This window comes from Cydia pomonella, chromosome 3 (genome assembly GCF_033807575.1).
Source record: "Cydia pomonella isolate Wapato2018A chromosome 3, ilCydPomo1, whole genome shotgun sequence".
Taxonomy (NCBI): Eukaryota; Metazoa; Arthropoda; class Insecta; order Lepidoptera; family Tortricidae; genus Cydia; species Cydia pomonella.
In genome coordinates, this window is record NC_084705.1 from 33112380 (window position 1) to 33126599 (window position 14220).

At 37.9% G+C, this 14220-nt stretch overlaps 1 protein-coding gene across 2 annotated transcripts in view; it reads left to right on the forward strand.

The window, feature by feature from the left end:
- Nucleotides 1–5157: 5157 nt before the first annotated feature.
- LOC133516594 (LHFPL tetraspan subfamily member 3 protein) overlaps nt 5158–14220 on the forward strand; it is a 44247-nt gene continuing 35184 nt past the window's right edge. The window contains exons 1-3 of one of the 2 annotated variants that reach the window (XM_061849602.1): nt 5158–5741; nt 7584–7585; nt 9762–11272. In XM_061849602.1, the coding sequence (XP_061705586.1) occupies nt 5339–5741; nt 7584–7585; nt 9762–11225 (1869 nt within the window). In that variant the 5' untranslated portion in view covers nt 5158–5338 and the 3' untranslated portion in view covers nt 11226–11272. Of the gene's footprint in view, nt 5742–7583; nt 7586–9761; nt 11273–14220 lie in introns of those variants that run through there. The other variant, XM_061849601.1, reaches the window with a different exon arrangement.

A 14220-nucleotide genomic window follows, 5' to 3' on the forward strand; every position in this document is an offset into this window, starting at 1 on the left:
TGATATTTGTCAATATGGATACTATGTATCACTAATTTCGTATCACAAATTAATAACAGATGATATAGATATTCCTTATAACGTATCTTAAACAATTTAGAACTAATAGAATCACTTCACGCCTCGTGGAGGTCTATAAGAAGCCAGCTTATTTTTTTGAAACTAACTATTGAATCTATGTTATACCTCTTTTGTAACTTCTTGAACACTGCCAATAAAAAATAATATATGCATAAACCTAGCACGTAATTATGAATTGACGGCTGTGCGTTCCGCTCTCTTAGCTCTAAAAACGGACGGTTTAGCCTAGCGATAGAGCGATGAGTATATGAACATTTAAAAATATTAAAAACTTAAGAAGAAACAAGGTAATATTTACATAAAAAAAGAAGTTTCAGTGTAACCTCAACCTGTCCAGACCGTTCATTCATAACTTGCTTAAAAAAGTGGCTGTGACAGAATCGGACAGACAGACGGACATGACGAATCTATAAGGGTTCCGTTTTTTGCCATTTGGCTACGGAACCCTAAAAATTGAATATGTCCTTTAGGAATCACATTGGGCAGGACGAGGATAGAGCAAAAAAACATATTGAAGTCACCGTCCTTGTCATACACAGACAAGAGGTTAAGGGCCAAGGCGAGACGGGAGGTTTCTCAAACGATTCTCGTAAGTGGAACTGGAAAATTACGCTACAAAGGCTAATTAATAGCGATATTTAGCAAAAACATATACTTACATGCAGATGATATATTTATTTTTAAAATGGGGACAAAAATAACATTTTTTTAAACCATAATAAACAACCGCTCGTTTAAAAAGTAGACTAACAAATAACTATACAAAGTACCGACTGGCAACACAAACGAATTACCATTTTGTAAACCTCACAGCTATAAAAAAGTTCTACAAAACCGTTACTTAAGCTTATCTTATTACATACATAAAAACTCGTGAAAACCGCCACTTTTTTCCTCCTTTGTTATTATTCCTAATCAACGCAAGATAAGTGACCTTGCCTTGCCTGACTCCACTTCCTTCCGCTAAAGTAGCGGTACCGCGTGACTAAATGTATAGTTATCAGGGTTTTAAAAATGAACGGGGCAAAACGCTCTAATTTTTGTGCCAGTATGATCCTTATGACCAAATAAAGTGGATATCGTTTCAGCTTGTGCAAAAATACATTAGTATTCTGGACCCGGGGGTATGTCCTTAAACTACGTTCAGAAGAGAGGTATGGGCACTGTGAATGTCATCTCGCTTTGTGTGGTAGGGCACAGCACAGCGGATGTCATTCCAGATCTAGAGCAGAGCCCTGGGGAAGTTGGGGATCCTTCACCTTACAGAAAACCGCAGCCAAATATCACTAAAATAAATAAGATAAGATAAGGGATAAGTTCGCCTTTGTTGTATTTAATTTACTCTGTAACTGTGTTTTTCGTATTTTTATTTCTATGTACAGTCAAGGTATTAAATATGGATACGGTCAAAGTGACAAAAATATGTACACACTACCTTAGTATATAGGCAATAAGGTCGTGTATACATATTTTTGGCACTTTGTCCGTATCTATATTTAATACCTTGACTGTACAATAAAGTATATACATACATACATACATACATACTAGACGCTACTCATAGTGTTGTGTTCCTGCCGGTGAGTAAGGTTGCGGAGCTCAACGAAGGTGCGGAGTGTTAGGGTCGGCAACGCGCATGTAACTCCTCTGGAGTTGCAGGCCTACCATAGGCTACGGAGACTGCTGACCATCAGGCGGACCGTATGCTTGTTTGCCACCGACGCAGTATTAAAAAAAATAGTATGTCCAATGTGTTTGGTGTTTGCTATGGTAAAGATGGTTTTGAATGTCAACAATGTTTGTTTACCTCTTTCTGGAAGCAACGGAAGTAGCTAGCACTGGGCAGGGTGGTGCAGGCTGGCGTGGAGGGCGCACATGCTTTGTTGCACGCGCCGGTCACGTCGCTGTAGCGCTAGACGGCTGTTAGTTACTGCCTCAGGTTGTATGATAGGGAACAACTGTACCTCTTTCTGGAAGCGACGGAAGTAGCTAGTACTGGGCAGGGTACAAGTGCCCCTCGGCGGGAGGTGCAGGCCAGCGTGGAGGGCGCACATGCTCCGGTGAAGCCGTCGAACGTCACTGTAGCGCTTCCAGACAGAGACGACAGTAACTGCCTCCGGAGCATCGATTGGAAATAGCTGGAATGAAGTTAGATCATCATACTGCTATTCCCTTAACTTAAATAGGATGTTTTGTACTTTCCCTTGGTCAGGAGAAATACTCGATACCTATTCAATTGTATTCAATCTTTTGAATCTACAAAACTTCATAGACAATGCAAATAGGAGCGAAGAAAGATAGGAGAAAAAGAAAGGACATGGCAATATGACTTGGATATCTGCTACAAGGAATGGTGGGATAATGCAAATAAGGGTTGAAAGAAGGAAACGAGGTGAGGCCTTTGTGGAGTGTTTATACATCTCTCAATTGCTGTGATTCTTCTGACGAAAAATTTTCACGCGCAATTTGACCCTTCAAAGCTTTTCTGTTAAAGAATATAAAATGATTTCTATGAAAAAATTCATTATCCATACCACAAATATTAAATTTCTATATATCTCTGCCAAGTGGGAGCTTTCTTAAAATTTAAATTTTTGTGTTAGCCATTAGGTATTTTTTTGTTTGTTTTTAAATGATCTATTGTCTAGCCAACTTACAAACGGAACACAAAAGCAAATAACCTGTTAACTATTTTTTTAATTATTACAAAAAGGAAATATTTATTTCACGAGACAGCTGTGACTCAGACTACTCTGAGACATTCTTTCACATAAAATGATATCTATATGGAATTTAATTTTTCTATAGATTGTTACCACATATTGTCATTGAAACAGATAACAATAACCAAAAGGCACACGCCTTGTTGTACTGATCTATATTCAATATACTCATGCATGCAATGTGCGTGTACATGAGTCATCGGCACTAACATTGTGCAATAGTTTCATGGGTAATAACCTCTTTTATTAAACTTTATTGCACCAAAGAAAAGTTATCGTACAAAAGGCGGACTTAACGCCAATAGGCCCTCTCTACCGGTCAACCTTAAGGCAAAGCAGAGAGATTGTGGGCGGTGCTATTAATCACAAAACAAATAATTTATTATTAATATTGCAATGGGTTTGGAGATACCATTCTGAGCCCAAAATGATGACAGGTTACAGATATAAAAATACAAAAAATATTTTCACCACACTAACTGGTAAAGGCCCTTTTGATTGTTCTAAAGCAGTTGATAAAGTTGCATTTTATACATGTGGGGCAAAGTAATCAGATGCAAATTTTGAGTTGTTTCCTTGTGTTAGCTGGTGGAATTGACTTTTAAATGATGATTTTGAATGATACATTTTTTATTATGTTCATTTGGATTTGATTTGGATTGATTAATTGGTTTTTCTTGTATTTTCCTTGCATGGTTGTGTTTCACTTGGAGGCAAAGTTTGTTTAACCCTCGTGTCTTGAAACCCTCGCAGCGCTCATGACTCCACTTTTCTATTTTGGAATCTTTCACTTGCTCGGGTATCAATATTAGCAAGAGCGGTTAAACAACAACTTTGCCCCCTTGTTAAACAAATAACTATCAATAACATTATTTGAACTCAAGGACACTCTCTTTATTCTTTAAAAATAGTGAACAAAATAGTTTTTATTCCTCAATAAATGCATTAATAATTCAGACTATTTAATAATTTGGTATAAAGAAAACAGTGTGTTTGTTTTATGTTGACTTAGATTTACTAATAATATTTAAAAAAATGGCTGGCGAAGTGATTAATCCAGTACGGGACATACAGCACATTATATTCCCTATTCAGGGACCCATGGTCCCTTACATATCATACAATACTTCTGCCACTAGGCGAATTCAACACTAGTTCAACTTTCAAGAAGAAACAACAATAGTAGAATTTAGTTTTAGCAATTTGAAACAACCACCATATATTAATCAAATTAATAGGTAATAGAAAAATTTAATGCAGTTTTATCTAGTATGCGAAAAATACACCAGCTGTAATAAACAGTAGGTAAGTAATAGAATAATAAATACCGAAAACACAATAAAACGCAGGAAAAAGTAACTGATCAAAAGTAATTAAAACAACTATAAACATTGTAGAATTGTAGCTAAAAACGGGTAAGTTGCAGTAAAAAAGGTTATGCATAAATAACACTCACCACTGAAGTTATTTTGTAAATGGTGAAACCATTTTTGTGTTTCGCCGTTTCGTCGACTGAAAACCGGCGGACCCACTTGTCTTTTCCCGACATTTTGCCTTCTTTACCACTTTTACGTACTTCACATCATGTATGGGCTCTACAGAACACTAGCACGGAGAGAGGAAATGTTAATTAGCAACATGTATTGAAAGGATTTCGCTTAGAATATGCATTAAACGGTAGGGTAGTGAAAACAAACATTTCGTTTCGCTGATGTACATTTTCTTTCACTTTGGTTACGGAACTGTCAAAATGAGAGAAGGTTTAAGTAGACACATTACAGATTTTGCGCATAAGAAATAGAATAGAAGCACTGAGGAGTAAAAAGCACGTAAGTACTATTGTGGATAAAATTAATTTATAAAAAAATAGATTCTTTGTATCATTGTTTAATTAGATTTTTAAGTTAAAGCTACTAAATGTAACATGTATTCCATCTATTGACGATAGATGTCGCTAGACTCGCTAGAAATAAAATAACCGAACTTGTGAATGATGACTTCGGTTGTAGAACATGAAGACCTTGCTTATTATATGGATTTAAGTGAAATACATAGATCACGCTAGATGTCACTAGAGTTTATTCATATCATATCGCATATTTTTAGCCAGATGTCGCTAGTAAGCACTTAGATGTTTATAAACAACTATGTATCAACAAATTGTCAAAGAAACCAAGATCTTAAAGCATACCAACCAAGATAATTAATTAATTGCATTATGTAAAGAAAAATGTAGAGTTTAAACAATAAGTAACCTTTGGAAATGGGATTAAAGAAGAGTCAATAGGTCAAGCCTGTCTGTGACTTTATCCCCACTCAGTGGAATGGCGTGCGGCGAGAGGTTGTGTTCGCCTTGCACGGCGGGTTAGTATTTCGCTGCGTCCGTTTAGTGTCGTGTTTCTCGCGTCCTCGCTTGTGCCTTTAAAGACATGAATGGAAACAGTGCAACTTCAGCAAAGACATTTTAAATTACCAATAACATAAATATGTGTTAAGTGTCACAAGTTTAAGTGTTGTGAAATACATCCAGCATAATGGGTTCTAAAATCGAGTACGTGGATTCGTCACATTTGTACGCGACAAACTATGTCAGAAATTCGAAAGCTATTGGTGTACTTTGGGCGATTTTTACAATCTGCTACGCGATAATCAGCGTTGTGGCGTTTGTTACTCCAGAGTGGATCGGTGATTTAGAGACTGAATACCCAAGGAAATTTGGCCTCTGGCAAGTTTGCAGAACAGATGATGCATTGGAAGACTGTAAAGGGAGGCTGGACGACTTTTTCTCAATAAATGGGCTTGTCTTTAAGATAGCGACCGCCCTCGTGGGAATAGCAGTCGCAGCAGCCCTGTTTACCATCTGCACCATGTTACTCTTCTTTTTCTGTCAATCGACCACCGTGTTCCACATCTGTGGATGGCTGCAACTTTTGTCTGGTAAGTTACGATATAGGACTGAATTGTCCCTTTTATTTTGGTCATGACAAGCAATCATAATGGTATGTTTTTTTCTAATGAACCTAAAACCTTTCCCAAAATGACAAGGTCATTTCCAAAACATAAACTAACAAAGTAGAATTTTCAGTTGTTTTCGACCAACAGCCTGCTTTTTGGAGGAAGGAAGTAGAGGAACCAATAAGCTAGCTTCAACCTTAATAGCATACCATTGTTAACCATTGTTAAAATATAAGATACAAGTCAAGGTCCTGAGTGACAGCTACACAAGACATTTAATTCTCACAAAAGCCTGCGTAACAGCAGGTATACAGCGCAGTGCTATTAAGGTCATTTTAGATGTAAGAAAGGATATAGGCATAGAATAAGCTTTAACACATCCATTACCAGTACCATTATTATAACAAATTAAGAAAATACACTAATTGTTTGTTATCCGTAATAATAATTTAGCCCATATACGCCCCACTGCTGGGCACAAGCCTCCTCTCATGCGCGAGAGGACTTGGGCTATAGTCCCCACGCTAGCCCAATGCGGATTGGGGACTTCACATACACCCCACACTTACTGCCTCGCACAGCTAAACTGTGGAATGAACTGTCGCCTGCGGTATTTCCGGACCGATACGACGTTCAAACCTTCAAGAAAAGAGCGTACTCCCATCTTAAATGCCAGCAACGCACTTACAACCCCTCTGGTGTTTCAGGTGTCCATGGGCGGCGGTAACGCTTACCATTAGGTGATCCATCTGGTTGTTTGCCTCCTGTATCTTAAAAAAAAAAAAAAAAATTTCTTCGCAGATGTATTCAGGTTTCCTCACGATGTTTTTCTTCATCGAAAAGCTAATGATAAATATCAAAAGATATTTTATACATAAGTTCCGAAAAATTTATTGGTACGAGCCAGGATTTGTACCCACGGCCTCCCGATTGAAAGTCGCATATTATATCCACTCGGCCACCGTTGCTTGTTTTTCGTAAGGCGTTTTTTTTATAATATAGGGACATAAGAAGGTCTACTTTCTTTTTTCACATTGCAAGTAAACAATTTTGCATCATTGTAATGCAAAATGTAAAGACAGGTGTATGCGTAAACATCCGGCTAAGGCAGGTGTGGCAAACTAGATTCCTGCATTTTTGTTCCCTGACCAGTCAGAGAGGTGCACGTTGAGGTTGAGACCACATTCATATTACTTACCATGAGTGATACAAAATTGCTACTGGATTTAGATATCTCTTAAATATTAGTAATCGAATATGTTAATAAATAGCTTCTATTAACGCATAGGTATTCAATAAACCTGGCTGGTACAAAATTAACCTCAATTTCTTGCGTCCTTTTTAAAGATGCCACATCCATCCATGGACCATACAATCCAGGTGGTTTACTGTGATCACATCAAATGTATTAGAACAGTCTAACAGGATTAAAGACAAGCAATATACTGTAACATGTTACGTTAACAACAGAAATAGATACGAACTAAGTACCTATACGGAGCAATCCAATTACGCTGTTTGTTTGGTCAACCTACTGAAATCCATAATTAGATCAGAGGTATAACAATTTTATTACGTACCGTATATTTACAAAACGCACTAATAAAGTTGAATAAAAAAAAACAAAATGGGAAAATGATGAACCAATATCTCAATTATCTACACACAAAATGCTTAGTTGTATTTCATAATAAATTCCTCAATCTGGAGTGGTGTTTTAATTATTAATGTTTGCAAAACTGATTGTTATGCTTCTAAAAATGAATACAGGCAAGGAAAATAAAATATTGGAACACGGATATGTCACACAAGCATAACCGGCAGCAGTCATGTAAGAATTACAAAACAACAGAATTAATTAAAATCGTCTAAAAGGCAAGCTCATAATACTCATTACGCATAGCAATCATCGTCAACATAAAATTATGCAAAAAAGGAACTTACGTAGTGTACCTGATAATTAAGTTTATACAACCATAAACAATATAGTAATATTAGTAATTATAACGTAAAACAACATTAAAATTAAATAACGCAAAAATACCTACCCAATTTTCACCTTTCAAAAACGACACGTTTAAGTAGACACAATAATATGTATGTCATTGACAGCACCCCCTTTGATTGCCGCCATTTATTTAAAAGTAAAATCAAACAAAAGCAAATTAAAATTATTAAAACCTCACAAAGGCACATTGCATTTATGTCTCAAGCGACAAGAGTCTTGGCTTTTAAAATAATCTTAGATAGGTACGTATTTTAAAGACGTGTTAGCCTGGTGTTAGTCATATTCATATTGGAACATGAGTACGTGAGAAGTCCGCGAGTCGTGACCTCATACGTGAGTTCACGAGACCGCTATGTGGCCGGAAAAAGTTTGTTTGCAAACGGTAGCGATCCTAATAAGATAAGATGCAGCACTGGGTGGATGCTCAATTGCTCATAACTGGCATGAGTCTGGGAAACTCATTTTTCTTCGAAACGATCTTAAGAAGCGCCTTTTTCTATTGACAATTGATTTGCTACAGGCTACACTACATTTAAATTAACACGTGTTCATTTCCCCGTGGAAATGTTTGGGATTTTAAAATGTCAGCGTCAACGACACAATACTTATCGTATGTATGTCGGCGGCCGATCGTAAAATTAGCCAGATTCTAGGCACTAGGCATCTCATTTAACGCCGCCTTTTCATGATATGCTTAATCTGAAATCTTGTCTTGATACCTTAGTTTAGTTTATGGAGATCGAAATTGAAAAGAGCAGCGACCGTCAACAAAGTTAAGAAATACGGGCAAAAAGCGAGTTTGAAACGAGTTCACCTTCGATCTAGCTTCCAACTTCGCAAACATTTGACTGTCTTTGCTGCTGAATGCATAGGCATGTACCCGTTGTATCTACTTAGGTTTTACTTCAGTTTGCAAACACGACTATTGGATAAAGGGCACAGTAATGACAGTAATATGTTTTAGCACAAATAAGTTCTGGGCATTTTTAGTAAAATCAATCACACATACTTTGGAGTCTAAAGTTTAGAGGAAAGTTTTGATTTGAACTTTGTTCGTATTGGATTGGATTGGAAATATGTACATATATTTGAAATTAGCTTCCGTCTGCGCTTTTGTCTGCATATAATAATGATGATAATATATAAAAACTATGCTATGCCCTTTCCCGGGCCTCAAACTATCTCCATACTAAATTTCATCTAAATCAGTTCAGCGTGAAGAGGTCACAGACAGATAGGAAGACAGATTATGTACTTTCATATTTATTTTAAATTTTTAGTATTTTTTTCTCTTAGGGATAAAATACAAACCATAATATTACAGGAAACCTTATGTAATTTAGCAACAACTTAAGTAAACAAAGATGAAAGTTGAATTTAACCGCAGGACAGATTACTAGTACATATTTTACATAGTTTATGGTTTAATGGCTTATTATTATTTTATACTTTTCTCCGCTGCTTGCGTGAAGGAAGTGCACTCAGCTATCACTGCATAGAGCATATAATCACTACGAGCTACGTTTTCGGCTCCGGTCCGGTATGTTGTCAACTTGAGAACGTTATCGCCAAACATATATAAGTATAAAGAATGTATCTATCTATCTATCTAAACATTTCTTGTCAACAAAGGAGTTGCCAAAGACTGCTATTAAAACGTAGTGATTATATGCTCTTTGACTGCTATCACTGCTTCACACCGTACACCAAAGAGCATATAATCACTACGTCCGTACACCACCGTACACCAAGTATAAATAACAAAAAATAAGCATAGACAAATTGAAATGTATTTAACATTTCAAAACAACCTACATACTGTTTAAATATTTAATGAAAACCTTTCATGAAACCCGCATATATTTATCGAAGAGATTTTTATGACTTATTTTGTTTGTCTATAAACTGTCACTGCATTTTAAAATTTTTTAGACAATTAGTGTATTTATTTTGTTAATAAAATGGCAGAATCGACTTTAACTACATTTCCGGAGGATCCCAAATGTCCCAAAGTTTGCAAAGATATCGGTGCATTTAAAAAAGTGGAAATGGCGAAAGAGGAGACGAAAGACGCCCAAGAAGCGAAGGCCGCTCCTCCCGCGGAAGCTGCTCCAGTACACGCTGAAGAAAAAGCAACTATCAGACCACCTCCAAGCGGTGAGGAGTACCTGCCCAACCTCAAGCCAGGACACGATGGCCAGGTTGACTGGACTCCTCTCGGAGAAATGACGGGCACCAGACCCGGCGTCAACAAGTACTCCATCAGCAGATACTCACTCAGTGAATGGAGGAAGCACAATGACCGCGTACTTGACCCTTCATCCATAACGGAATCAAACATAGTTGACTACAACGCCAAAACTGCCATCATGCAAGCTTTCGGCAACATCGACAAGACGCAGCTGGAAAACAATAAGCGACTCAAACAGAAAGCCAAAGATATCTACAGATGGAAAGTTGAAGTTGAAAAAGCATGTAAAGCGATCACGGAAGAGGTGGAATTGCTCGAGATTGACCGGCAGCGACTAAAGGGGGCTTCTAGGGTACTGATGTTGCCTGAATCAATATCCAAAGAGTGCTTAGATCTTCGATCCAACCGCTTCGTACCAGATTTAGTAGCCGATCTAGCAGAGCAGGAGCTGATCAAAGAAATGAACTTAGTTAGCGAAGTAAGAGCCACCCTAGCCAAGACTTTAGAGAATATTGAAGCGCAAATGAGTATCAATAAAGCTGCTAAGCATCGGATTGAGTACGACTGGTGCGATAAAAACATGGCGTACATCGGTGAGACTATTAATCTAGGACTTACTCCAAAATCATCTACCATCTTGTTCAGACCGGGAGCAACAAGGTTTGCGGATTACACAGCCCCTTTAGAGTACTGGGAATTCTTTTGCCGAGAGAATGTGCAGCAGGTTGAGGCCGCTAGGCAAAAATCTAGTGATTTACGAGGCAGTCTAAACGCCATTCTCGTCAACGGAGGTAGGAAGCTTAGAAATCAAGCTGACCGGACCGACATGGCCTTAGCAGAGACCGTCGCTTTGACTACAGAGTTATGCACAAAATTGGAAGAAACTTTACGAAGCACCGTCCAAAGAATCGCTGACATGGAGTGTCTTATAGACAACCTAAAAGCTTCCATCCAAAAGATGGACGCAGCAATGAAATTGGCTCAGACAAGACTGGACAACCGAAACCAATGGCGGCCGCATGGAGAGGCAGTAAGAGACCAACCTCACTTAGGCCTGATAGAAGAAGTGAAGACTATTCACGAGACAGTGACGTCACTTCTCGGACAGCTGAACAACGCGGAACGGATACGAGAGGATCTTATGAAGAAGAGGATTGAGTTGGAGGCAGCCATAGCGTCGAAAAGGAAGACGTTGAACATAGACAGGGACAGGTGCGGTATGATTCGCTCTCACTATCCGTCAGCTTCTGAATTGGCAGGTTTTTAGACATCAAAATATAATCCAAATTAATATACGTATTTATTTATAGAAAAGTTGTTGATTCTTCGCTCATTTAGAACTGATCAGCGCACTTGTGTGATAACAAAAGATCACATAATCAGGTACATTAGACGGCAAAAAATATAGGATGTATATTTGTGTTTAGGTACTTTGTATTGAGTGCAGCTTTGACCTAGTAATCTCAGAGTATCGACGTTATTATTGTAAAGGTCGAATAGCTTTACAATCTCTTCTGCTTGATCGGCATTTGTTTAAGGAATTTAGAGAGCGCTCCTGATAGTGACAGTCATGACCTTCGGTCTTGTTTGAAGAACTGGAAGAAAATTACTTCTTTAATCAAAGCAAGGGTTGGCAAGGCAAGGCGGGGGTCAAGTCATAAAAAAATCACTTGAGAGTTTTTAGGCCATCGAAAACTTTGCAATTCCTAAAACTTGTGATTTCCCTTATCTAATAGGCTAGGCCGAATGAGTTGTGGGGCAAAGTCACTACAGAGTGGGAGCCCGAAAACTCGAATCGGGGATCTGGGAGACCTCACCGGCGAAGGCGGGATGAACTGGACTCCTTCTTGAAGGAGTGGCCAGACATAGCACTGGACAGAGATCAGTGGAGATATTGGGGGTAGGCCTTTGCCCAGCAGTGGGACACGACAGGCTCCAAATAATAATAATAATAAATAATAGGCTACTATCCTTCTGCAGACCTTGCATGGCATGCGATTTTATAATTGCGTCAGTAAGAGCAACGCATTCAATCAATAGATCAAATGCCAGGTATGTATGCAAATCGCATGCGATTATCAGTGACGTTTGTCGGCCATTTGCTGACCCCACACGGTCTGTGCCCCAGAACCAAAGAATCCGTATTGCCGGCCTGACGTTGTTGGCAGTACTTTGCCGGTAACGTCTCGTCGGCTCCTTTAGTAGTTTCCTCACACCATCCATGTAAGGTTATTTTATCTAACAGCATTACTCGTATAATGCTAACCGCAGCATTTCCTTCCTGCCATATTACAAGCTTATTACCAGTTGCATTCTTGCGCCTTTCACTCTCGCTTACGAAACCCGTATTCTTGACATTTTATAATCTTTTGTTTATGTTATTGGTTAACCAGCAAGGTGGCAATGTCCTCGAGAGCGTTACTGTCGCGTTGATTTGCAAGTTGAATGCAAATGCAAACTTATTTACTTAAATTTTGGACAAATTAGCGTACCTCCGACGTTGAAGGTTTTTTCGAGCTCTAAATTCAGAGTTTAAATATTGTACAATAGTAGAGTCGGACTCAGCTTACCGTGCATCGCGTTTGCAATGATAAAGTGTGGCAATGTCAAATTTCTAAGAAAATGTGACGTTTATACTTTACTCTTTGACACGGCCTCAATAGGGAGCGTGCATGAACTGTAGGAGGCAGCACAGGAGCCGTCAGATTTTTGGCGCGAGACGTAAATGTGATGTTTATTGTTCCGATGTAGCCCACAAGATGGCAGAACCTACTATGCACAAGAAAACACGTGACGTGTAAATGTATATGTTTGTGGTTCCGATTCAGGCCACAACATGGCAGACCCTCCAACGCGCACAGTCCCTAATCCCTGGTGCTGCTAACTTGTTGACGATGCATCGAGACATCAATAATTGGATTAACTATTAGAAAACCTGCCTTAACGAGCATTGTAGGTAATTAAACTAATCAACGTTGTTGGTTAAAGATGGGAACCGAATTCTTATAATTGTTGCTTGAGTAAGAAGTAAAATAATCACGTGATAATGTTTCGACGCTGACAGGCAATAAGAGGATTATCTTTCAAGGTTTCAAAATTGTTTTAAGGCTAAAAAGAAAACATACATCAAATGTCAGTGGAGTTTTAAAGCAAACTCGCAAAATTTATCTGTACCTAAATAAAAAAACAAACTTGTAATGTTTTTTATTCGTCAAGATGTAAAAAGTGGTTTTTTTGTTGCCGAATTTGACCAAAAGTCATATACTTAACATTTTTTGCTCTTGATGGTGTCATTGGCAGATCAGCGCTGCATGGAAGTCGAAAAATTATATTCTATTCCTTTCTATTCTATTCTTATAACCTAAGGAATGCATGGTTTAATTTAAATCTATCGGCTTACTCGGGCCCACGGTGTATAAGCGGGCTAAGACCTGTAAAAAAACTGTCATGACTCGGAATTAATTTCTTTGGGTATCTTATGATTGGTAATATTCATTAGTAGGTACTGTTCCAAACGTTTCTTCTGCACTTGTTTACCATCACCCAGTCTAAAATTGTTAAAAAGAAAAACAAACAATATAATACTTGTACTTACACCTGTCAGTTAGACAAATATTTTTTATAGTAGGAAATTGAATTTTCAAAGTATTACCCATAATATGAATTACCCATACACTTAGCCAATAGCTAGATCTCTCTCAGAGTAGGTATCTGGTCATCCCGACAAGATGGTAAAGAAAAAATCCGCTTGTAAGATTTGTTAAGAGGCTGTCAATACCTAAAGCGCGCACACTGTCTATTTGTATCGGAGTAAATGAGATAGCACTGTCGCATGTTACTGGGCCTGGGCAAGGGAATAATAAGAAAAATATTTAAATAAAAAAAGTGGATTATTAGTGTAATATTTAACTCAACAGCGGTTTAGATATAAATGTTTTGAAATTGTGATTTTAAGACCAATCTTTGCAATTATTTTCTATCGAGCCGATTTCGTTCAATCATGTATCGAGTACAACCACGGTCTTTGAAATATAATTAATATGAACATATATTTTTCTTACTTGACTAAAACAAATAGTCTATCTTAAAAAACTGTTTAAGTAACATCAATTTCAAGGACATGGGGTGTTGACAGCCTCTTAATATCACTTATAATTATTTTTATGGCTAGTAGTAAACCTCAAATGCTTACCCACTTATACCATAACGTAACTTAACAATACAAGCAAAAAAACAATAGCTTCATTACCTGCCTCTCACGG